Source organism: Oncorhynchus nerka, linkage group LG7 (assembly GCF_034236695.1).
Source record: "Oncorhynchus nerka isolate Pitt River linkage group LG7, Oner_Uvic_2.0, whole genome shotgun sequence".
In the NCBI taxonomy this organism is placed as follows: domain Eukaryota; kingdom Metazoa; phylum Chordata; class Actinopteri; order Salmoniformes; family Salmonidae; genus Oncorhynchus; species Oncorhynchus nerka.
The window spans coordinates 74,659,360-74,686,103 of NC_088402.1; the positions used below are offsets into that span (position 1 = coordinate 74,659,360).

The following is a 26,744-nucleotide window of genomic DNA, read 5'->3' on the forward strand; positions in this document are numbered from 1 at the left end:
TATATCACCTCAAACCTCTAAATCTACTGATGATCATCAAATTCCTGTGTAACCATCCTCAAGAAAATAATGTTGGTAAATAACCACCCTCCTCACTCCATTCCAACCAGGAGGAATACTTAGTAACAACTCGAGGTAGAAAAGGTCATTGAGAGTTGAGGTAATAAACTGATAAATACCGATGATGTTACTCTGTATCAATTGACCACCAAGTTAATAATATACTGTATCTGGTTATCTGTGTTAAATCTCTGTTGGTCAGCATCACCCAGGTAGAAAAGGTTACAGAGAGACAACCATGTGATCTTTATTAGGCAGATAGACCAAAATCCCCTCCACATTCTAAAGGGTTGAACGCAAATGGTGGCTGCGCGCCAAGGAGAGAATAAAATGATCAGAATACCCAGATCGGGAAGATTTCTCCAGACAGTTCGGGAAGATTTCAGTGTCATACAGATGACTCCGTTCTGAGTGTAGCCCACTCTAGATTGACGAAACACGTTGGTCTTCTGTCTGTCTTTTTCTGAATTAAGAGATCCACCTCTTCAAAAGTTTGTCACGAGTCGAGGAACTCCCTCCTTTCAATATTCCTTCAATTAGGACAGAGGAGCGAGCGTAGCGAGGGAGAGCGAGTCGAGGGAAGAAGCTGACTGAGCATTTAGGAGAGATACAGCGAGTTTGAGTTTCAAGGCATGCAGTTTAGAGAAATAGAACAACCACTCCACAAGCTCTACTGATCTAAAAACATAAGAGCAACGCAGGTGTTGATTAAAACAAATACAATTTTAGTGGATTAATTGAGAAATAGAATGGGTTCCAAAAGATACCATTCGAAGACACCGGGAAAACTGAACTACTCATTATTCTGCATTGGGGTTTGTCTAATAATTCTGCTACCGTTGTGTGATACATTCAACTTGGACGTGGAGAACCCTTCTGTCTACAGCGGACCTAATGGGAGCTACTTTGGATATTCCGTGGAATTTTACTTGACCAATTCTTCAAGGTGAGTATTTTTTCTATCCTGGAAGTCATTTAGAAAGTTACTGTGAACACGGTGGGAAATATGAGGTAATTGTCAGTCATTTTCACTGTATGGTAAATGGTAAACATCCCAGGAGGTTAGAGGGTTTATTCCCGAGTTGCCGTGAGTATCAACTGAATCTTTTTGTATAGCCTACATTTAATAAATCAGTTATTACATTAGGTAAATGCACATATGGAATTAGATTTTCTCTTTTGGTTTTGGTTACAAATCCATCCGTGCACGTGCACGATGCACTGGAAAAAGGTTACCCTCTTGATGACGACCAGTGACCGCCCTATGGTACGATTGGGAATAAAAACGTAATCTTTCCTATTGGAAAACGTGTGGGAATGTGACCTCTGAGTCACAAACAAGCTGCGTCTCAGCATCCTGGCATGCAGTGGCTCCATCACATCAGTCCTGTCATGTCATTTCCATGTAAAAGGGACGTGAAGTTCATAGAAGCGTGTCAAAGTGGGTGTAAAATGAAAACTAAGAGTCTATATTTGAGAAATTAAGGCATATATACATTTTTCAAACATTTTCCATCCTAAAAATGTGGAATTAACAAAGGCTTTGATTTCTGATCAGACAGATGGAAAAGGGGTCTTAGAAAACATCTACCAGAAAAAGTCTTAAAACGTGTTAGAAATACATTAAAACACGATGTTGAAGTAAAGACCCCTGCCAACTAATACCAACACTTATATCATTTCAGAGAAAATGTTCTGTCTTCTAAGTTTAAGAAACATTGCCTTGTGTCTTGAAATGTCCATATCCTTAAGATATTTTCTAAATTCTTTCCCTCATGAGGAAGGAGGATAATGAAAGTTCACAGAAGTAACAAGTAAAGGTAAACCTATCGCTTAGTTAGTTTTGACTGATCTTTCAAAAATATATCTATCAATTATTAATTATTAGTAATTAACTTGAAATTGAAACACGAATTTCAGAAAAATCGGTAACAGAATTTCTGCAATTGAGTTTGCTAAAATGGGAAAGCATAGTAGTCACAAACCACAGTTGGGTTCCCAAGTTTGCAAAGCACAGTACTGCACAGTAGAGTAGAGTAAAGAAAAGTAGATTATAGTTCAGTACAGTAGAGTTCAGTGGAGCTCAGTACAGTAAAGAAACATTGAGTTTAGTACAGTAGAGCACACTACAGTCGAGTACACTATAATGCACTCTAGTGTACTGAACTACGCTTTACTGTACTTTAATGTCCAAACTTGTGAAGCATAGATGTCTATGGTTGGTTCAGACCAACCAAATGTGGTCTTGTTTGGCGGCAGAACTCATTAAAATAATAGCCAGTGTGTAGAATAATACTCAAATATGCAAGGAGAATTTTGCATATGTATACCTTTGTATGCCCATTTAGGATACATCACTATCAGGAGAACGACATTGATATCCATCATTATTATGCATTTCTGTGTAGTACAGATCAGGGACCCATGTTGAAATTCCGTTCCCGCAATTCCGTTACCGGGTGTCAATGTGTCATGTCATAGTTAACACCCCATTCTTTCTGCAGACATCGTTGAATCTTAATTCGGAGCGGATATTTTTGAGTTTTTAGAAAACTCTGTGTAAATTGTTGAAAGTAGTCCTTCTGCATAGAGTTGACTGCTTTGTTAAACTTTGAAATCAAAAATATGAGTCTCAGCGTAATTCTGTTACTGTGAATTGTCAGTCCATAGTTCTGCTGAGATCATTCATCAAAGACATTCTCCGGAACTTTGGCGACTGCTAAGTATTTTTAAACCTCCCGCGTTGGGCTGGATGTGTCAATGTGTACTTCATACATGCATCATCTATGAGCAGAATTACTGTCTTACCTGCATTTGCCCCGAAATTCCTAGTTTGAAAGCAACTGTTTTTCTCGAAGCTGTGCTTGCACCATTTTCCCTACATTTCCCCCCATGTGGGCCAACCCCTAACAATTTGAGTTCTAACCAATGAGCTTCAGCCCCTCGTTTTTTGAGTGACAGCTAGCAAGATGCACACACAGCAGAGCGAGATAGCGAGCAATGACGTGGTACACATATCTGCACATATGTGATGTAGTACGCAGTTTTCAGGGACCATATTTGACTTGTGAGTGCTACTCTCAGAACTACTGGCTAGAAAGTATACAAAAGTACCGGAGAAACTCTTTAAGAAGGGTTTAAAACTTAGTCCATGTCACACTTATTACAGGTACTTACAGACTACTAGAGCAGCACAGCCAAAATGTGGTCAGGGTAGAACCCGGACTATTTGCATTGTGTTCCCCCCCCCAACCCCGCTTTTACGCTGCTGCTACTCTCTGTTTATCTTATATGCATAGTCACTTTAACTATAGATTCATGTACATACTACCTCAAATGGCCCGACCAACCATGTAGACCTTTTTTTCTCGTACTATTGGTTAGAGCCTGTAAGTAAGCATTTCACTGTAAGGTCTACACCGGTTGTATTTGGCACACGTGACAAATAAAAGTGATTTGATTTGATAGATAGTCTGGACTGATAGATAGTCTGGACTGATAGATAGTCTGAAGACAGACATAGTTGATGATGGAAGGCACCCAGACGGTCACTGCTGTCCATGGGCTGTTTGCTGTGTGTGTCGACCACCACTCATCAGTAGGCTGTGTCAGCGACTCAGCCTGGACCTAGCTATCTGCCCTGTAATTGTAATAATTCATCATTAACCAAAGTGAAGCTTCGCTGGGGTGTCGGCGTTAGACGCAGTCAGATGTCCTGGCTGACCGTGTTTGTGTCTATCTGCCCAGAACAGTCTCACCTGCCAGAGCGTTCTAGGGGTTTAGGAGAGGGGCTTTGTGCCGAGTGGGTCGCCAGTGACTCCAGTTTCCCAATGTTTCTCCTCCCCACTTTCCTAGTTCTCTTGACTACAGTTCAGACACAGGCAGGTCTAGCAAAGCTGTATGATTTAGGATGTGATGCTAGCAGACACTGAGTCAGAGGAGAGTCCGTTAAAGCCCGTCTACCTCCTCTACCTCCCTCCTCACCCCTTCCTCCCCCCTCTTCTGGTCTGATGTCAATCTGCAGGGTCTTTAACCCCCCTCCCCCTCTGTCTGCCCAGGCCCCGTCTGTCTCATATATGTAGTGTGAAGTCACAGCAACAGCATGAACAGCAGTCATCTCTCCCGCCGATGACTTCATCTTAACTTTTAACAACTGAGACATCGTGGTAAGGGGAGGAGAGAAGAGACAATGGGTTTAAGATTTGAGAACATGTGTACTGTGTTCTAGAAGATGGATACTACATTTAGCATCTACCACACACTTGATTTTGTACTTGTGTATATAGCCAAGTTATCGTTATTCATTGTGTATTTATTCCTTGCTATCTTTACATTTTTCAATTATTTAAAGGACCAGTCAAAAGTTGGGACACACCTACTCATTCCAGGGTTTTCTTAAGTTTTAAAAACTATTTTCTACATTTTCTCCCAAAAAAGTGTTAAACAAATCAAAATATATTTGAGATTTTAGATTCTTCAAAGTAGCCACCTGTAACGCCGTTCTTCGGTTGTAGAAAGAGAGTCGGACCGAAATGCAGCGTGTAGGTTACTCATGACTTTAATGAAAGAATGCATACATGAAATAACTCAAATAACATACTAAGCAAAACAACAAACGGAACGTGAAACTAATACAGCCTATCTGGTGACTATAACACAGAGACAGGACAAACACCCACAAAATACGACGCGAACTCAGGCTACCTAAATACGGTTCCCAATCAGAGACAACGATAAGCAGCTGACTCCAATTGAGAATCGCCTCAGGCAGCCAAGCCTAACTAGACACACCCCTAATCAACACAATCCCAATTACTACAAACCCCAATACGAAACACAACATATAAACCCATGTCACACCCTGGCTTACCCAAACATATACCAAAAACACAAAATATAATGACCAAGGCGTGACACCACCCTTTGCCTTGATAACGGTGTCGTGACTTTACTTTCATGAATCTGATGACTGTTATTTATCGAGTCAACTAACTATGTTTAATTGTTACCCAATTAAATTAATATTGTAACAATTAACTCATTAGGAATTTGGGACACCACGAGAGCTGTTGCCTATCTATCACATCCATAAAACAGTCAACGTATTAATCATAACCTCGTATCATATCATCATTCTGAACAGTCGTAACCTCCTGCATCTACAAAAACTCCAGCCGTACTTATGATTCAGTACTACACAAATTAGTTTTATTATTTATTTACTAGCTAACTACTAACTAAATGATAAGACAGGATAACATACACACTTAATACATTAGGAAAAGGTCCCTAGCGGACTAACGTAACATATGGCGGCTTGTTACACAGGGAGAGAGAGAGAAAAAGACACTTATCGTTGATACATTTTAGAAACTATTCTCACAGTAATCATACCCTTTCCACATGAACCGCCACCCATTTGGAGTAAGAAATCATGAGCGTATTTATGTTTAAATGTCTTCGTTCACCGTGAATCTCTGTCGGGAACCCTCACTCCTTAGGAAGGGTGTTGGGCCTTTCAGCGGCACGCTTGTGAGGCTCTGATTGTCCAAAAGGGTTCTCCCCTCCCCCGTCTTCTACTGTTGTTCTCTCTGGAAGATGCTCCTTGGAAGATAGGCTAGCCAGCTTTTTTGACAGTTCCCATTGGTGATGAAAGGTGTATAATACGGTGATTTGAGAAGAGTAGTAGAATAGGATGGTTTGAAGAGTAGTAGAATGGTCTCTCCTAAAATTAAATTCCCATCTTAACAAAAATACTTTCATTGCTCATATTTCATGCACAATGTAAAGGATTGAGACTTCATACATGTAGTGCGTATACTTTTCAAGTTACAGTATTTCCTTTATAACACTTTTTATGACATCACAAATACCATCCTATATGACATTATTATTTTTTAGATCACCTCTGATCATTTCCCACGTTCTTATGTTAGAAATATTGTTCCAGTATTCGCTTTAGAATATGTTAGTTTTGTCGGGAAAAGTCTCTGAAGACAAAGGAACATTCCTAATTTACGACAGGGAGTGAGCTGTCAACCCCCCAACAGCTCCCTCCTCCCCCCTCTGTGGATGAGAGAGAGGGTCTGGTTACTGTCATCCATTGCCAAGCTGACCTGACCCATTCGGATCCACACAGGACAGTCATGACAACAGTTTTGCACACTCTTGGCATTCTATCAACCAGCTTCAACTGGAATGCTTTTCCAATAGTCTTGAAGGAGTTCCCACATATGCTGAGCACTTGTTGGCTGCTTTTCCTTCACTCTGCGGTCCAACTCATCCCAAACCATCTCAATTGGATTGAGGTCGGGTGATTGTGGAGGACACGTCATCTGATAAAGCACTCATCACTCTCCTTCTTGGTCAAATAGCCCTTACACAGCCTGAAGGTGTGTTGGGTCATTGTCCTGTTGAAATACAAATGATAGTCCCACTAAGTGAAAACCAGATGGGATGGGGTATCGCTGTAGAATTCTGTGGTAGCCATGCTGTTTAAGTGTGCCTTGAATTCTAAATGAATCACAGACAGTCACTAGCAAAGCACCCCCACACCATCACACCTCCTCCTCCATGCTTCACGGTGGGAACCACACATGCAGAGATCATCCGTTCACCTACACTGCATCTCACAAAGACATGACGGTTGGAACCAAAAATCTCACATTTGGACGCATCAGACCAAAGGACAGATTTCCACCAGTCTAATGTCCAATGCTCGTGTTTCTTGGCCCAAGCAAGTCTCTTCTTCTTATTGGTGTCCTTTAGTAGTGGTTTCTTTGCAGCAATTCGACCATGAAGGCCTGATTCACGCAGTCTCCTCTGAACAGTTGATGTTCAGATGTGTCTGTTACCTGAACTCTGTGAGGTGTAGTTAATTGACCATTTCTGAGGCTGGTAACTCTAATGAACTTATTCTCTGCAACAGGGTTAACTCTGGGTCATAGTGCTGGATGGTTTTCCGAATTGACTGACCTTCATGTCGTTTCTCTGCTTATTTGAGCTGTTCTTGCTAAAATATGGACTTGGTCTTTTGCCAAATAGGGCCATCTTCTGTAACTTTTCACAAGGCACATCTGTTAATTGAAATCCGTTCCAGGTGACTACCTCATGAATTTGGTTGAGAGAATACTAAGCGTGTGCAAAGCTGTCATGAAGGCAATGGCTGGCTACTTTGAAGAATCTCAAATATAAAATATATTTTGATTTGTTTAACACTTTTTTTTGGTTACTAAATGATTCCATATGTATTATTTCAGGGTTCCCGAATGGCACAGCGGTCTAAGGCAATGCATGTCAGTGCCAGAGGGGTCACTACAGACACCCTGGTTTGAATCCAGGCTGTATCACAACTAGCTGTGATTGGGAGTCCCAATTGGCTCAGTGTCGTCCAGGTTTGGCTGCTGTAGGCCATCATTGTAAATAATAATTTTTCTTAACTGACTTGCCTGGTTAAATAAAAAATAAATTCATAGTTTTGATGTCTTCACTATTATTCTATAATTTAGAAAATAGTCAAATTAAAGAAAAACCATTGAGTGAGTAGGTGTGTTCAAACTTTTGACTGGTATTGTATATATTTTTCTCTGCATTGTTGGGGAGGGCCCGTAAGTAAGCATTTAACTGTTAGTGTACACTTGTTGTTTATGAAGCATGTGACAAATACAATTTGATTTGAATGTGTATGCTAATGCTACTCCCAAATGTGTAGCCAAACCAAACACAGAATGTGAGCAGAGTCAAATTTAGCAACCAGTGGTCCAAATCAGTCTAATTCTTCCACATTTCACACTCGTTGTTTGTGACAGCTTCACACGTCAATAACATAAACCAACAGGAAACAGACACATCAGAAACAGAAAAGTCTTCAGTTGTCACTCGTTTTCTTCTCAGTTATCAGACTATTGCCCACATTGTGGCGACACGTGGGAGTAAGGGGAGTAGCTGGAATACAGGGGTGAGGTCAGTCTGGCCGGGATGGGGAGGGTGTTCTCTCTATCTGTGTGTGTGTGTGTTTTATTTCTGAGCCTTAACAGCAGCATAGGCCCACAGAGACACACAAAAATGAGAAAAAGCAAGCTAGAACCTTCTCACACATTCATCTCCCTCACCCTACTACACACTGGCAGACTTTCACCCTCACTGATAGCATGGCTCCATGAGGGTGTATGTGTGTCCGCTTCCTGTCAGGCCTGGTCTAGTAGAGTGGCCTGGTCTAGTAGAGCCTGGTCTAGTAGAGTGATGTTAGCTAGTAGACAGAGAGGACACTAGCCATACGCTGACACCACCGTGGTAGACTGCCTGAAGGTCTATGAACTGTGTGTGTGTGTGTGTGGACTAGGGAGAAGTAGCATGTGTGTGTGTGTTAGTAGTCTAGAGAGGGAGAGGCAGCACAGCGTGGGGCCTTTTAACCTGTTGCTTCTACTCGGGACGCTTGCGTCCCAACTAGAGCTCTGGAAATGCAAATGCGCTACGCTAAATGCTAATAGTATTAGTTAAAACTCAAAAGTTCATTAAAATACACATGCAGGGTATCGAATTAAAGCTACACTCGTTGTGAATCCAGGCAACAAGTCAGATTTTTAAAATGCTTTTCGGCGAAAGCATGAGAAGCTATTATCTGATCGCATGCAACACCCCAAAAGACCCACAGGGGACGTAAACAAAATAATTAGCATTTCGGCGTTACACAAACCGCACAATAAAATAGAAAACATTCATTACCTTTCACCATCTTCTTTGTTGGCACTCCTAGATGTCCCATAAACACTATTTGGGTCTTTATTTCGATTAAATCGGTCCATATAAAGCCTAGATATCGTTATATGTAGACTGTGTGATAAACGAAAAAAACATTGTTTCAAAACGTAACGTCATTTTTTAAAATTCAAAAAGTCGACGATAAACTTTCACAAAACACTTCGAAATACGTTTGTAATGCAACTTTAGGTATTAGTAAACGTTAATAAGCGATAAAATTCATCAGGAGGCGATGTAAAGATCATTAGCTGTCCGTCTGGAAAAATGTCCGGCTAGAAACTCAACGAAAATATCCGGTCCTAGACCGGATTAGATACGGTGTCCTGCATGTGTTTGACCAAGAAAAAACTCAAAGGGAAATGACAAGACTCTAGACACCGTGTGGAAGCTGTAGGTACTGCAACCTCAGTCAATTAATTGTGGTTCACCTTTATCAATGGGATCAAGTAGCGCATGGATATATTTTCCCATTTTCAGTGATCAGTTTTTCCTGTGCTTTTCGATGTAAATGCCGTTCTGGTAAAGCCACAGCAGTGATTTAACCAGTTTTTTAAACGTCTGAGTGTTTTCTATCCACACAGACTAAGCAAATGCATATACTATATTCCTGGCATGAGTAGCAGGGCGCTGAAATGTTGCGCGATTTTTAACAGAATGTTCAAAAAAGTAGAGGGTCGACTGAAGAGGTTAAGTATAGGTCTGCTCCTCAACCTGATATGATATGAATCTCAGCGAGGCCTCAGTCCGGCCAGATCCACCATGTTGAGAAGAGGGGATGGACTGCTAAGATGGCTGAGGTCAGAGGTCATACTATAGATGACATGCTGTCTGCGAGGGTCTTGTCTGTCTTGACTGATCGATGTCTGCTACATAGATTTATCAAAGGGTCTTGTCTGTCTTGACTGATCGATGTCTGCTTCATAGATTTATCAAAGAAGTTTCCATGCTCCTGTCCCAATAACAGCAGGCTTTCCTATCTGTCTGTCAGAGGAAGAGAATAGAGGATATGTCAAGAGACCTTTTGAACTATGATGAAGTTATATACTCAAGGAGTCTGTCAGATACTCAGTGCATCACAAATCCGGTGGGCTGACCTGAATTACTGAGGATAGTCTCTGTCTGTCTTTCCGTGTGGTGTAGTTCTGTACAGATTACATTACAAGACAGTCATAAGGAGATGTTTGGTCATGGATGCCTCTGCTGCTGCTGATAATGTTTCCCAGCCTATCCCTGCCACATGTGGTCTAGATGGGGTGGTGTTCTGGATTAGATCATGGATGGTTTGGCTGTGACGTACCCAGATTGAGGTCACCGTGTTCATGTTGGTCACTTTCCTGGAGTTTACCCCCTTAAATAGTGTTTCTGCAAATACAATATTGACACTGGACCCACTGGGGGCTCTGTTAGCTACTAAAATACATTTTTCCTCTGTGTCTATACTGTCTCCCTCTCCATATATGATCAAACAGGTTTCTGGTATTGTTTTCATTGTTGGTATTCTTTTATTTTGTGATATTCTTATAAATCATAGTTTGTGTGTGGGGTAGTTGTTTAAATTGGGCATGTGTATTTGGGCTGCCAAGCTATTCTTCACCCAGGTTCTCTGCTCTGCGATTAGCTGCTTTTCATGGCCCTGTGTGTTGGACAATGGGGCTCTTTGTGGGATGTCAGAAAAGGTTTGCTGTTTTCCGTCTGAGAAGCTTTCCATGTGACTCCATTTTCTTTCTTTCTTTATTCACTTTTTAAAAGGCCTTTGAGTCTTTTTCTATTCATGCTTCAGGCCTGTGAGGTTGGTCTGGTCTCTCTGTAACATTAGTGTGTTGTTTGAAAGGTTAATGGAGACATGCTTAGCCTGGTGACCGAGGTCATGAAACAACCCTGTCTCAAACATTGAAGGGCTGTCTAGATTTTACTGCCCTGTTCGGTAATGGGAGGCTTATATAAAGAAGTGTGTGTGTGTAGGTCAGTCAGTGGAAAAGGGTACGTGTGTTTGGTCATGATAAGCCTAATTGGCCCTGCGGACCCCTGTGTTAGGTCTGCTGTGCCTGTGTGGTGGGAAATGCCCTCAGGACGTCACATACTCAGCAGCTGACTCGTCGATTGAGTCGCCCTGACGACACACACTTAGTTAGATTTAATCTTTACTGCCAGAAGTCCTAGCTTGTTTAACCCTATTAGGGTCAAAAAGGGACTCTATTCATTGTGCAGATTTGGTAACGGCACTCTCCTTTTAGGGAAAATGGACCTAGCCAGACCAAACATTGGACTCAAAATAGACTAGCTCTTTCCAGTTCAGATTCACATTTTCAATTAAATGGAATTGACCACAGTTCTGCTACTCTGGCAGTCAGTTTGCACAAGAGGGTGCTTGGGAGATAACAGAGACAGTTTGTTTCCAGACATCTGTGGTGAATGGGAGGTGATCAGAGGGATGGCTGTGTGACTCTCCTCCCATCGGCTTCACTGTTTTTCTGTGTAGAGGTGGGAAGGACCCCCCTCGGTGGTCACTCTGGAAAGGTGTGAACGGCCTGTAGTTAAAACATCCCTCATGTTTATGAGGTCCATGGGGGTGTGTAAATTAGGGGTTTGGGGATTTTTCAGAGCTGGGGGTGGATTGCAATTTGGCATCAGAAAAATATAGCGTCTGTAACGGCTCTCGTCGGTGGAAGGAAGAGTGGACGAAAGCGCAGCGTGGAAAGTGTTCATGATATTTATTTTCAAGAAATACTCAAACAAAAATAACAAATCCAAAAAAACGAAAGCGAACAGTTCTGTCAGGCACAGACACTAAACAGAAAATAATATAATATATATGATCTCCAATCAGAGACAACGATAGACAGCTGCCTCTGATTGGGAACCACACTCGGAAAAACAACAAAGAAATAGAAAACATAGATTTTCCCACCCGAGTCACACCCTGACCTAACCACACATAGAGAATAAATAAGGGTCTCTAAGGTCAGGGCGTGACAGTACACCCCCAAAGGTGCGGACTCCGGCCGCAAACCTGAACCTATAGGGGAGGGTCCGGGTGGGCATCTACTCTCGGTGGGGGCTCCAGTGTGGGACGCAGACCCGCTCCGCTTTAGGCTCCCCCCACTTCGGTGGCACCTCCGGTGCAGGGATCGTCGCCGGGACTTCTGGACCGTAGATCGTCGCTGCAAGCTCTTAACTGGGGACCGTCGCTGCAGGCTCCAGATTGGGGACCATCGCTGCAAGCTCTTAACTGGGGACCGTCGCTGCAAGCTCTTAACTGGGGACCATCACTGGAGGCTCCAGATTGGGGACCATCGCTGCAGGCTCCAGATTGGGGACCATCGCTGGAGGCTCCAGATTGGGGACCATCGCTGGAGGCTTCGTACGTGGAGCTGGAACAGGTCTCACCGGACTGAGGAAACGTACTGGAAGCCTGATACGTGGAGCTGCCACAACGTGTCCTGGCTGGATACGCACTTTAGCTCGGTGAGTGTGGAGAGCTGGCACAGGACGCACTGGGGTATGAAGGCGCACTGGAGGCGCAGGATATACTGAGCCGTGGAAGCGCACTGGAGGTCGGATGTACCGATCCTGTGCAGGTGTTGTTACACGTGGTCTACCACTGTGAGGACGATCAGCTGTTCGTCCTGTCTCCCTGTAGTGCTGTCTTAGGCGTCTCACAGTACGGACATTGCAATTTATTGCCCTGGTCACATCTGCAGTCCTCATGCCTCCTTGCAGCATGCCTAAGGCACGTTCACACAGATATGCAGGGAACCTGGGCATCTTTCTTTTGGTGTTTTTCAGAGTCAGTAGAAATAACGCAATAATGACCTGCCTCTCTCTCGTTGCACTCCACAAGGAGATTGCCTTTTACACGAATGCAGTAAGCCAAGGTAAGTTGCTAGCTAGTATTAAACTTATCTTATAAAAAACAATCAATCATAATCACTAGTTAACTACACATGGTTGATGATATTACTATATATTATCTAGCGTGTCCTGCGTTGCATATAATCTGACTGAGCATACAAGCATACAAGTATCTAAGTATCTGACTGAGTGGTGGTAGGCAGAAGCAGGCTCATAAACATTAATTCAAACTTCACTTTCGTGCGTTTTGACAGCAGCTCTTCGTTGTGTGTCAAGCATTGCGCTGTTTATGACTTCAAGCTTATCAACTCCCGAGATGAGGCTCGTGTAACTGAAGTGAAATGGCTAGCTAGTTAGCGCGCGCTAATTGTCGTTGTGTTGCTGGTTCGAGCCCAGGGAGGAGCGAGGAGAGGGAAGGAAGCTATACTGTTACACTGGCAATACTAAAGTGCCTATAAGAACATCCAATAGTCAAAGGTTAATGAAATACAAATGGTATAGAGGGAAATAGTCCTATAATTCCTATAATAACTACAACCTAAAACTTCTTACCTGGGAATATGGAAGACTCATGTTAAAAGGAACCACCAGCTTTCATATGTTCTCATGTTCTGAGCAAGGAACTGAAACGTTAGCTTTCTTACATAGCACATATTACACTTTTACTTTCTTCTCCAACACTTTGTTTTTGCATTATTTAAACCAAATTGAACATGTTTCATTATTTACTTGAGGCTAAATTGATTTTTATTGATGTATTATATTAAGTTAAAATAAGTGTTCCTTCAGTATTGTTGTAATTATCATTATTACAAATACTTTTTTTTTTTAAATCAACTTTTTTGGTCCTCCAATAATCGGTATCGGTATCGGCGTTGAAAAATCATAATCGGTCAACCTCTAGTTCAAATCAGATGTTAGTTACTATAATTATTGAATATTGTATGAATTCTATAAGTTAAAAGAGACAATTTGGGTGCAATCAATACTGAATGAACAGTTTTTACCGATTGCTTACATACTGAAAGTGAATGCTTAGACAAAAGCATCAAAACCTTAACTTTTGTAACCATGCCCTAAACAAAGGCACCAAAAGTATGAACACTTTTTCTGCAACACACTTTGCACTTAGTTTGCACGTTGTTTGCAGTTCTGCAACACACTACAGACTGTTTCTTACATTAGACACTTCGTTCAAGAATGAGATATATATGGAAAATTATTCAAAAAGAAAAACATACCTGAAATTGGCAACACCCACACACACACATGAAAACATTCTACAGTAATTGAACCCCAATTAGTCTGAGCCTTACCACTACAAATAGACCTCAGATAAGCTCCCCACTTTTGTGAGAACTTTGCAAACATGGAGGCAGTGAGAGCGAGAGGAAGATGAAGAGGTAGAGGAAGAGAGAGAGGAGTAGGATCAGGACGAGGACAAGAACGAAGAAGGGGACCAGGCAATAGACGGAGACATATTTCCGACGACATTAGGGCCACTTTGGTGGACCATGTCATAAGTGAGGGAGGCTGGGCAGAGTCCAGCCCAACCTGACTCGCTACATGGTAGCATCCATGATATGGACATTTAGACTGGAGAACAGGTATGTTTTCAACTTTCTACACAAGACTGTACCTATGTAATTATTGCACATCATTCTGCATCACAGTACAAAACAATGTAGTCCTTCAATATTAGTTCTATGCTCCTCAGTGAACAAAAACATAGGCATAGTGCTGTGAAGTACATGTAATACTGTTTTGATGTTACTGTGAACCGTATGTAAAAAATAAGAACCTAACCAATGATGACATTCTTGCATTTTCTACAGAACTTCCAGACGACCTCCTGAGGGTTGAAGGCAATGTCTGTTCACCCATGAACAGGAACTGGCCGTTGTCAATCTAGTGTTTGCAAACAACACCATCCGCCTACATCAACTACGAGAGCAACTCATTGCAGATCACACAACATTCCATAATATCAACCGCGTCAGTATGTCGACACTCTGCCACATCTTGCGTCAACACCAACTTACGATGAAGCAGCTGTACAGGGTTCCATTTGAGAGGAACAACGTTAGTCAAAGACCTCCTTGTCTGTGGGGCACCTGCCTTGCCTGTAGCTTGTAGTTTTTGACTGAATGTGTCTGACCCAACCCACCCCCATCCTTGTGTGAAAATGTAGACATTGTAGTTCTGTATTTTTATTAAACACCATATTCACGGTACAGTGTATGCATTTTCTGTTAGAGAGTCCTGGACTTTGAAATATCACCTTGTGTGACGCCATTAGTCTGCAAGGAGTTCTCCATCACCATACCACCCTCGGTCCCTACAATACTGCAACACATAATCATATTTCTGGATGCATTACATAATGCAGTTGTACAGGACGGACCAGAGCAGCCCAGGTTTGTTGTCTTCTGGGATAATGTTAGATTCCACCGGTCTGCTCTGGTCAAGAACTGGTTCACCAACCACAATAACTTCACAGTTGTATACTTGCCCCCTTACTCCCCATTTCTCAAACCGATTGAGGAATTATTGTCGGCTTGGCATTGGAAAGTGTATGACCACCAATCACATGACTGCCTGCCTCTTCTGCAAGCAATGGAAGAGGCATGTGGAGACATTGAGGTGGGGTCAGTCCAGGGTTGGATACAACACTCAAGGCGATATTTTCCCTGTTGCTTAGCCAGGGATGACATTGTTTGTGATGTGGATGAGTGATGTGGCCAGACCCTAACAGAAGGCGGGATCCATAAACCATCCAGCCCATCCCTTTTAAATGTGTTTTTTTATTTTTTTTATTTCACCTTTATTTAACCAGGTAGGCCAGTTGAGAACCAGTTCTCATTTACAACTGCAACCTGGCCAAGATAAATCAAAGCAGTGTGACAAAAACAACAACACAGAGTTACACATAAACAAACGTACAGTCAACAACACAATAGAAAACAATAGAAAAATCTATGTACAGTGTGTGCAATCCCTTACAATACTATTTGTTTACCATCGCACTGCAATTTGACTAATTATTGAGTGAGTTTACAGTAACATATTGTATTGATTACTGTACTGTAATTCTAATTTTCTTTGTGTTTTTGTTGTTGTAAAAGCCTGCAATGGCAAAAAAATAAGCTGTTTATATATTTTTCTGAAGCCCTTCTATTTGTGTGTTCATTGGAATGTGAGTAGATGTACTGTACTTGAACAATCTTTCACAGAAGTCTTTATGAGAAAATGTACTACAAAGTACTAAAGACATCAGTGTGTTGCTGCTTTGAAAGAGTAATTAAAATGGTGTGTGTGTATAATTTTGTTGCAAAATTACAATTTTGAAAACTGATTTTTAGGTTTTCATTGCAGAGGTTCATTTTGCCATAGAAGTGAGATGTTTTTCTCTAAGCGTTGTCTTATTTGGCTTGTGTGTAGAGTTTTGACACAATGAGTCAAATTCCGCAACAAGTTTGTAAGCAATCGCAAAAAAAATGTAATTTCTCAAGAGATTAAATTATATATCAACAAAAGCAGAAATGCCAATCTTATTTCTTTCTAGCAACATAAATGATTCCAGAACAATCAGAAATGGTGGGTGTCAATCTTCTTGTGCTGTTTGAGGTGGAACGACCCTGATACGAAACAGCAGTGTAGTGTATGTGTGGCTCTCTGCACCTGGGCCAGTTCTGTTGATTTGCAGGCCTCCTGCTCCACTGCACAGGACCAATGTCCTTTGGGAGGACATTTCTTTGCAGTGACATTAAGATCCTGTTCTGGAGATGGGATAATGTTTATCAGATCAACATTGGTGGGTGTGTAGTTTTTGTTCGAACTCCTGCTTTTGAAGTACAGTACTCAAGATGGGAGTTTGACAAAGAATGTTTTAACCTGGATGCTGGGTAGTTTTGGTAAATTGTTAGGAAACCCTAATGAGATTGGAACTGTTCCATAATTCTCAAAATAATACTTTCCAGTGCAGGTTCCTACCTCATTTAGTCATTGGATACAGCCTACTGTAGCATCTTACTGGTTGTATGAGTGAGCGTTCTGCACAGTGCTCTCTCTCATTCAGCTCTAACTGTCCCAGCAGGCCCTGGTACTCTCATCATCCCTCTGCCTGTCCCATAAGAGTAAGGAGATCCTGGACAGCAGAACTACACAAATGCTGTGTTTGTGTGAGTGTGTGTGTCTGTGCACGTGTGCCTGTGTGTAGTGATGAGTGGATGACCAGACAAAATAGCAGTTGGGACTCAGACAGTCTGTTTCCCGGTTTGGCATTGGCTCTGATCGAACCGTAGGCCGTGTGATTGACTGAAGGCCGTGTGTCTGACTGTAGGCCTTGTGTCTGACTGAAGGCCGTGTGTCTGACTGAAGGCCGTGTGTCTGACTGAAGGCCGTGTGTCTGACTGAAGGCCGTGTGTCTGACAGAAGGCCGTGTGTCTGACTGAAGGCCGTGTGTCTGACTGAAGGCCGTGTGTCTGACTGAAGGCCGTGTGTCTCACTGAAGGCCGTGTGACTGACTGAAGGCCGTGTGTCTGACTGAAGGCCGTGTGTCTGACTGAAGGCCGTGTGTCTGACTGAATGCCGTGTGTCTGACTGAAGGCCGTGTGTCTGACAGAAGGCCGTGTGTCTGACTGAAGGCCGTGTGTCTGACTGAAGGCCGTGTGTCTGACTGAAGGCCGTGTGTCATGGCTCCATGTGGTCCAAAATAAGTTGTTACATTACAGTACTATTCAACTGGCATTCCCCTCCACAGTGGAATAGTGATTCTGAAGTCGCTCCAGTGATTCAGTCCAGTAATAATGTGACGATGCCATACTTGGTGACGGTCCCATTTGACAGTTTGTTGGCTTTGCTGACTGAAGACCGTCCTCTTCTACAGCCATGCATTTTCTTTAGTTTATTGGCGTCAGTTCGTCGAAGCAGTGCGGCAGTCAGTTTCTCAAAGTGGAAGAGAGACCGTTGCTGCTGTAGCTGTTTACTCATTGGGTTTTGGGCTCAGGATAGATCTCAATATCTGCTAGGGAGTGGTAGGAAGGGAGGTCAAGAGTGCCACGGGCTCAGTCTGGGTCACTACACTTGAGCTAATTCAGTTTCTCCTTATGTGAGGATTTGATTTAGAAGTGTAAACTCCGTGAAGAGTTAGTTGAGTGACTTCATTTTGGTTGGTATTTTGTTCAGGCAGTCCCATCCCTAGCTGAGGTTTGGACCAACGTTTTTGAAGGCTCCTTTACTTATACTTTTGAACTTTTTATGGAGCGGAGGTCCTCAACAGTGCATTTTCAGCAAACTCTTCCCTTGGCAGTTTTCTGGACTTAATTCCAGGTGATTCCTGCCTTGTTCATTTAAAGGCTCCAGTCCTGCTGCCTTTTCTCTGGTCTTTCCCTCATATGTAGACCTACCAGTTCCCTGGGAATCTGTCTGTGCCATACCATTCCCATTGCAGCCAGGGTTTACGACTGCAGATGGTGACTGCAGCCGCCTGCAGTCACCATCTGGTAGTCCAACAAAATGTGATTGTGATTTCTTGCTATTTAGTCAAAGCTGCATCTGTTTTTTTTCCTGGCTGGCTTAAAACAATTATAATAGTGTTCAAGTGCCATAAGCTTTGCAGCTGGGAGGAAGACCATTAACTGTGGAATGGGTAAAAAGCTGTGTTTGGGTGGGAAGGGGACGAGAGGAATTTGGCTTCTGACTGCCTCTCTCGAACGTCATCATAAACTCTATTGGGTTAAGCCTGGGAAAATCAGAGGTAGACCAACAGTTTCCACCATTATACAATGCCCCTTCATTAAAAAAAAACTTATAAATAGTGGCTGCAACCAGCAGCTTATGTATTGCTGATTTCAGAAGCCTCAAATTAGACAACCCTCACCAGCAACAGTCATTATACTGAGGACTCTGTGATTATACTGAGGAGTCTGTGATTGTACTCAGGAGTCTGTGATTGTACTGAGGAGTCTGTGTTTGTACTGAGGAGTCTGTGTTTGTACTGAGGAGTCTGTGTTTGTACTGAGGAGTCTGTGTTTGTACTGAGGAGTCTGTGTTTGTACTGAGGAGTCTGTGTTTGTACTGAGGAGTCTGTGATTGTACTGAGGAGTCTGTGATTGTACTGAGGAGTCTGTGTTTGTACTGAGGAGTCTGTGTTTGTACTGAGGAGTCTGTGTTTGTACTGAGGAGTCTGTGTTTGTACTGAGGAGTCTGTGTTTGTACTGAGGAGTCTGTGTTTGTACTGAGGAGTCTGTGTTTGTACTGAGGAGTCTGTGTTTGTACTGAGGAGTCTGTGATTGTACTCAGGAGTCTGTGATTGTACTGAGGAGTCTGTGTTTGTACTGAGGAGTCTGTGTTTGTACTGAGGAGTCTGTGTTTGTACTGAGGAGTCTGTGTTTGTACTGAGGAGTTTCTGTGTTGTGTGCTCGACACTAGCAGCCTAAATCAATTAGTTTAATTAACGCTGAAACCATCAGACTGGGGTTGGTTGGGATCGTTAGTGGGCTACTGATTGGGGAGTTGGGTCTCGCTTCAGGAGACGCAGGAAAGCCACTAATGTTTTTCTTCCACCCACACTGCCATTCCCAGCAGCAGATTGCTCAAGTCTCCGTACTATACTTTATGCTGTTATATTTCAACATGAAAATATGATGCCAAAATTAACACAATACATTTTTGGGGAAACTATGTCGAAATTACGTCGTAATGAAAATAACCCTTCCTATGATTGCACCAGTGCAGGATTGTGGGTTTCTTGGCTTTGGTTTAGCTGACCCTAAACCAAACCTCTACCAGCATGTTTCTGAAGTATTGTGGCTGTCACCTCGACGCAGGCTATGACTACATCAGAGTTGTGGTGAATCTGCTGGCTGGTCTAGAACCACAGTGACCTCATTGCATCAGCCAATGGCTGCATGCCACGTCATCGACTGTGTCATTGACTGACAAATTGCTAAAACATATGATGTGGTTAGCTGATACGTAAAATACCTATCCAGGCGTTGTAAGATCTTACATGCATCGGCAACGCCTGGGCAGAGGATCGCGCCTTGTGACTTCACTGGTGAAAGTGGCCTATGTTGACCTTCTATAATTAGGACCTCCCTCTTCTGACTGACTCTCTCTGTGTCGGAGATTGTTGATTCAAACTTTGATGTAGATATTGCAGTGTTGACTTTCCCTTGAGTTCCTCATACACTCAATAACATTCTCTGTAGATTTGAAGAGCCTGGTGTTTACATTAAGCAACTGAAATGACTCCCTGTCCTCTATAGTATACCTCTCCTCTGCTCTGTCCTTATCCTCAGAGGGCCAGACGGTGTCCTCTATAGTATACCTCTCCTCTGCTCTGTCCTTATCCTCAGAGGGCCAGACGGTGTCCTCTATATACCTCTCCTCTGCTCTGTCCTTATCCTCAGAGGGCCAGACGGTGTCCTCTATATACCTCTCCTCTGCTCTGTCCTTATCCTCAGAGGGCCAGACGGTGTCCTCTATATACCTCTCCTCTGCTCTGTCCTTATCCTCAGAGGGCCAGACGGTGTCCTCTATATACCTCTCCTCTGCTCTGTCCTTATCCTCAGAGGGCCAGACGGTGTCCTCTATATACCTCTCCTCTGCTCTGTCCTTATCCTCAGAGGGCCAGACGGTGTCCTCTATATACCTCTCCTCTGCTCTGTCCTTATCCTCAGAGGGCCAGACGGTGTCCTCTATATACCTCTCCTCTGCTCTGTCCTTATCCTCAGAGGGCCAGACGGTGTCCTCTATATCCCTCTCCTCTGCTCTGTCCTTATCCTCAGAGGGCCAGACGGTGTCCTCTATAGTATACCTCTCCTCTGCTCTGTCCTTATCCTCAGAGGGCCAGACGGTGTCCTCTATATCCCTCTCCTCTGCTCTGTCCTTATCCTCAGAGGGCCAGACGGTGTCCTCTATAGTATCCCTCTCCTCTGCTCTGTCCTTATCCTCAGAGGGCCAGACGGTGTCCTCTATAGTATCCCTCTCCTCTGCTCTGTCCTTATCCTCAGAGGGCCAGACGGTGTCCTCTATAGTATCCCTCTCCTCTGCTCTGTCCTTATCCTCAGAGGGCCAGACGGTGTCCTCTATAGTATCCCTCTCCTCTGCTCTGTCCTTATCCTCAGAGGGCCAGACGGTGTCCTCTATAGTATCCCTCTCCTCTGCTCTGTCCTTATCCTCAGAGGGCCAGACGGTGTCCTCTATAGTATCCCTCTCCTCTGCTCTGTCCTTATCCTCAGAGGGCCAGACGGTGTCCTCTATATACCTCTCCTCTGCTCTGTCCTTATCCTCAGAGGGCCAGACGGTGTCCTCTATATACCTCTCCTCTGCTCTGTCCTTATCCTCAGAGGGCCAGACGGTGTCCTCTATAGTATACCTCTCCTCTGCTCTGTCCTTATCCTCAGAGGGCCAGACGGTGTCCTCTATAGTATCCCTCTCCTCTGCTCTGTCCTTATCCTCAGAGGGCCAGACGGTGTCCTCTATATACCTCTCCTCTGCTCTGTCCTTATCCTCAGAGGGCCAGACGGTGTCCTCTATATACCTCTCCTCTGCTCTGTCCTTATCCTCAGAGGGCCAGACGGTGTCCTCTATAGTATCCCTCTCCTCTGCTCTGTCCTTATCCTCAGAGGGCCAGACGGTGTCCTCTATATACCTCTCCTCTGCTCTGTCCTTATCCTCAGAGGGCCAGACGGTATCCTCTATAGTATCCCTCTCCTCTGCTCTGTCCTTATCCTCAGAGGGCCAGACGGTGTCCTCTATAGTATACCTCTCCTCTGCTCTGTCCTTATCCTCAGAGGGCCAGACGGTGTCCTCTATAGTATCCCTCTCCTCTGCTCTGTCCTTATCCTCAGAGGGCCAGACGGTGTCCTCTATATACCTCTCCTCTGCTCTGTCCTTATCCTCAGAGGGCCAGACGGTGTCCTCTATATACCTCTCCTCTGCTCTGTCCTTATCCTCAGAGGGCCAGACGGTGTCCTCTATAGTATCCCTCTCCTCTGCTCTGTCCTTATCCTCAGAGGGCCAGACGGTGTCCTCTATAGTATACCTCTCCTCTGCTCTGTCCTTATCCTGAGAGGGCCAGACGGTGTCCTCTATAGTATCCCTCTCCTCTGCTCTATCCTTATCCTCACAGGGCCAGACGGTGTCCTCTATATACCTCTCCTCTGCTCTGTCCTTATCCTCAGAGGGCCAGACGGTGTCCTCTATAGTATACCTCTCCTCTGCTCTGTCCTTATCCTCAGAGGGCCAGACGGTGTCCTCTATATCCCTCTCCTCTGCTCTGTCCTTATCCTCAGAGGGCCAGACGGTGTCCTCTATAGTATCCCTCTCCTCTGCTCTGTCCTTATCCTCAGAGGGCCAGACGGTGTCCTCTATATACCTCTCCTCTGCTCTGTCCTTATCCTCAGAGGGCCAGACGGTGTCCTCTATAGTATCCCTCTCCTCTGCTCTGTCCTTATCCTCAGAGGGCCAGACGGTGTCCTCTATAGTATCCCTCTCCTCTGCTCTGTCCTTATCCTCAGAGGGCCAGACGGTGTCCTCTATATACCTCTCCTCTGCTCTGTCCTTATCCTCAGAGGGCCAGACGGTGTCCTCTATAGTATACCTCCCCTCTGCTCTGTCCTTATCCTCAGAGGCCTCAGAGGCCCAGACCTCTATAGTAAAGTCCATGGAGAATAAGAGCAGCTCCTCCCAGCTGCTCTCTGCACTGAGGCTAGGAAACACTGTCACCACCGATAAGTCTACGATAATCGCAAATTTCAATAAGCATTTTTCTACGGCTGGCCATGCTTTCCACCTGGCTACCCCTACCCCGGTCAATAGCTCTGCACCCCCCACAGCAACTTGCCCAAGCCTCCCCAATTTCTTCTTCACCCAAATCCAGATAGCTGGGCTAGACAATCTGGACCCTCTCTTTCTAAAATGATCTGCCGCAATCGTTGCAACCCCTATTACTAGCCTGTTCAACCTCTCGTCTGAGATCCCTGCTGTTGTCATCCCCCTCTTCAAAGGGGGAGACACTCTAGACCCAAACTGTTACAGACCTATATCCATCCTGCCCTGCCTTTCTAAAGTCTTCGAAAGCCAAGTTAACAAATGGATCACCGACCATTTCGAATCCCACTGTACCTCCTCTGCTATGCAAGCTGGTTTCCGAGTGGGTCATGGCTGCACCTCAGCCACGCTCAATATCATAACCACCATCGATAAAAGACAATACTGTTCAGCCGTCTTCATCGACCTGGCCAAGGCTTTCAACTCGTTTGAAAGACTCAACAGCCTTGATTTCTCAAATGACTGCCTTGCCTGGTTCACCACCTACTTCTCAGATAGAGTTCAGTGTGTCAAATCGGTGCCGCAGGGTTCAATTCTCGGGCCGACTCTTTTCTCTGTATACATCAATGATGTCGCTCTTGCTGCTGGTGATTCTCTGATACACCTCTACGCAGACGACACCATTCTGTATACTTCTGGCCCTTTGGACACTGTGTTAACAAACCTCCAGACGAGCTTCAATGCCATACAACACTCCTTCCGTGGCCTCCAACTGCTCTTAAATGCAAGTAAAACTAAATTCATGCTCTTCAATCGCTGCCCGCACCTGCCCGCCCGTCCAACATCACTACTCTGGATGGTTCTGACTACTCTGGATGGTTCTGAATATGTGGACAACTATAAATACCTAGGTGTCTGGTTAGACTGTAAACTCTCCTTCCAGACTCACATTAAGCATCTTCCATCCAAAGTTAAATCTGGAATCAGCTTCCTATTTCGCCACAAAGCATCCTTCACTCATGCTGCCAAACATACCCTCGTAAAACTAACTCCCCTACCGATCCTTGACTTCGGCGATGTCATTTACGAAATAGCCTCCAACACTCTACTCAACAAATTGGATGCAGTCTATCACAGTGCCATCTGTTTTGTCACCAAAGCCCCATATACTACCCACCACTGCGACTTGTATGCTCTCGTTGGCTGGCCCTCGCTTCATATTCGTTGACAAACCCACTGGCTCCAGGTCATCTATAAGTCTTTGCTAGGTGAAGCCCAGCCTTATCTCAGCTCACTGGTCACCATAGCAGCACCCGCCCATAGCACGCGCTCCAGTAGGTATATTTCACTGGTCATCCCCAAAGCCATCACCTCGTTTGGCCACCTTTCCTTCCAGTTCTCTGCTGCCAGTGACTGGAACGAATTGCAAAAATCACTGAAGCTGGAGTCTTATATATCTCCCTCACTAACTTGAACCTCTTTGGGCTAGGATGTTTGTTGACGTCTGGATGAGAAGCGTGCCCAGAGTAAACTGCCTGTTACTCAGGCCCAGAAGCTAGGATATGCATATAATTGGTAAATGTCGATAGAAAACACTCCAACATTTCTAAAACTGTTAAAATAATGACTGTGAGTATAACAGAACTGAAATGGCAGGTGCAAACACGAGGACAAACCACCCAGAAAAGAAAAACAATTCAGCCCACCACTTATTCCAATGGCTGTCATTTTTTATATGAAGGGAAAACCTCCCAGATTTCAGTTCCTAGGGCTTCCACTAGATGTCAACAGTCTTTAGAAACAGTGTCAGGAAAATGAGCTAGAATTTGTAGTTTTCTAAGTGGCTCCCATTTTGGCTGTAGTGTTTTCATGCATGTGGGCTGAGAGCGCGTACTTGGTTGTTTATCTCTGGTAAAGACAATAACGATTCTCCATCTTAAATTTGATAGTTTATTTACGTATTAGGGTACCTGAGGTTTGATTATAAACGTTATTTGACTTGTTTGGAGAAGTTTGGTAGCGTTTGAGATTCATTTTGTATGCATTTTGAAGGAGGGAAACCAGGGGATTATTGAATGAAGCGCGCCAGCTAAACTGAGTTTTTGGGGATATAAAGAAGGACTTTATCGAACAAAAGGACCATTTGTGATGTAGCTGGGACCTTTTGGAGTGCCAACAGAAGAAGATCTTCAAAGGTAAGGCATTTATTTTATCGCTATTTCTGACTTTCGTGGCGCACCTGCCTGGTTGGAAAATGTTTTTAATGCTTTTGTGTACTGGACGCTGTCCTCAGATAATCACATGGTGTGCTTTTGCCGTAAAGCCTTTTTGAAATCTGAGACAGCCTCTAGATTAACAAGAAGTTAAGCTTTTTTCTGATGTATGACACTTGTATTTTCATGAATGTTATATATGACTATTTCTGTCATTTGAATTCCGCGCTATGCAATTGGAACACTAGCTTCCCACTGATCCGCAAAAGGTTTTAAGCATCAGCTGTCAACGCAGCTTACCGATCATTGCACCTGTACACAGGCCATCTGTAAATAGCCCATCCAACTACCTCATCCCATTTTTCTCTCTCCTTTGCACCCCAGTGTTTATACTTGCACATTCATGTTCTGCACATCTATCACTCCAGTGTTTAATTGCTAAATTGTAATTATTTCGCCACTATGGCCTATTTATTGCCTTTCCTCCCTAATCTTACTACATTTGCACACACTGCATATAGATTTTCTATTCTGTTATTGACTGTACATTTGTTTATCCCATGTGTAACTCTGTGTTGTTTGTGTCATACTGCTTTGCTTTATCTTGGCCAGGCCGCAGTTGTAAATGAGAACTTGTTCTCAACTGGCCTACCTGGTTAAATAAAGGTGAAATATAAAAAATAGTATACCTCTCCTCTGCTCTGTCCTTATCCTCAGAGGGCCAGACAGTGTCCTCAGTCTCTGTATGCAAAGCCCTTTCTAAATCATAATTCTAACTCTAGCTAGACTGATCCCCTGCCAGATAAAGGCCCATTAAATACTAATTATTCCTTATTTAGAATACTTTCAGATCACTATCAATGTGTTATTGTGTGTGTGTGAGAGAGAGAGGTGAAAAAACACACCCCTGTTTCCAGTTTGCTGATTAAAGCACCTCCCCCTTGTTGACTTTTTTCCCTTTGAAATGATGCCATCACAGAATACTTTTAGCATGTATTCAGATCAGATTCTCAATAGATGTAGTAAGCCTACTTTCTTTGGCATTTTAGTGCTTGGGATTTAGTGCTTACTGGCTTTTGTTCAATTTACCCCTGGACAAGGATTTGTAAAAAAACAAACATTTTTGGACTGTACTGATTTTAATTTGTATATCTTCAAATTATACAATATTTAAAACAATTTGTTCAAAGAGTATTGCTCAAAAGCACATTTTGGAACACAGGAGCACAGCCAAACTTGTGTTCTGTATATCTCTCTAGCAATTGAAGAGAGGGGAAGCACTGAGATATGAGACATGAATGGACAAAGCAGAGCTCCACAGCAGCAGTGGGTTATTAAAGGGATAATCCACCCCTAGAAATACAAATCATGAAACTCCTGTCAATTTGGTGACAGTCTATGTTCTGTCAGTGGGTAAAAAAATGAAATCCCTATGATTTAACTTCTAAGTGGTCTGACTGTGAAAATCAGGAAATCGTGTAGGAACAGCGTCATAGCTACATAATTCTCGTCACTGGAGATGGGGGTATAACACACGATCACACTTCATGATGCTTTTAAAACAATGACCTGCTCTTCAGATCACCACATCAGCCAATAGATGGTATGGGCATACTAGAACACATCCATCCACCTATATCGTCATGACAATGTATATATTTCGCTTAGATGTGCTCAATCTAAACAGTGTACCAAATGATTCAACTCTGTTTCTCCTTCAAGTACCATCTTGCAATGCGCCCTGTGTATCTGTGGGAGACAGAGATATTACAGAAAGGAGGAGATCGGTATCCCATTGGGCAATGAATGGAGAAATGTCCCACCCAACTGACTGACCCATCGCATTCACGTTGTAATGCTGCGTCACGTGGTTACTAAACTAATCGTCACGCAATCCCGTCTCAGTGTCAGGGTAGGAGTCGAGAAACCTGCCTATTTTCCTCAAGCTGGTCAGCCAGCACAGAAAGCGAGAGCATTGCATCGTGGGTTTGTAGTAGGCTTGAGCTGCAACAGATTTCCCAAAACAATGTCCACATGTTTCTACCAACCTTGTTATAATGACAAAAGGAAACATTTGTT

General features: G+C 43.7%; 1 protein-coding gene across 1 annotated transcript in view; it reads left to right on the forward strand.

Annotated features, from left to right (window-relative positions):
* The first annotated feature begins 594 nt into the window (after positions 1–594).
* Positions 595–26,744, forward strand: part of LOC115132406 (integrin alpha-5-like) — an 89,903-nt gene continuing 63,753 nt past the window's right edge. Inside the window, exon 1 of the mRNA XM_029665020.2 lies at positions 595–1,006. Coding sequence (XP_029520880.1) covers positions 810–1,006 — 197 coding nt within the window. The 5' untranslated portion in view covers positions 595–809. The remainder of the gene's footprint in view (positions 1,007–26,744) is intronic.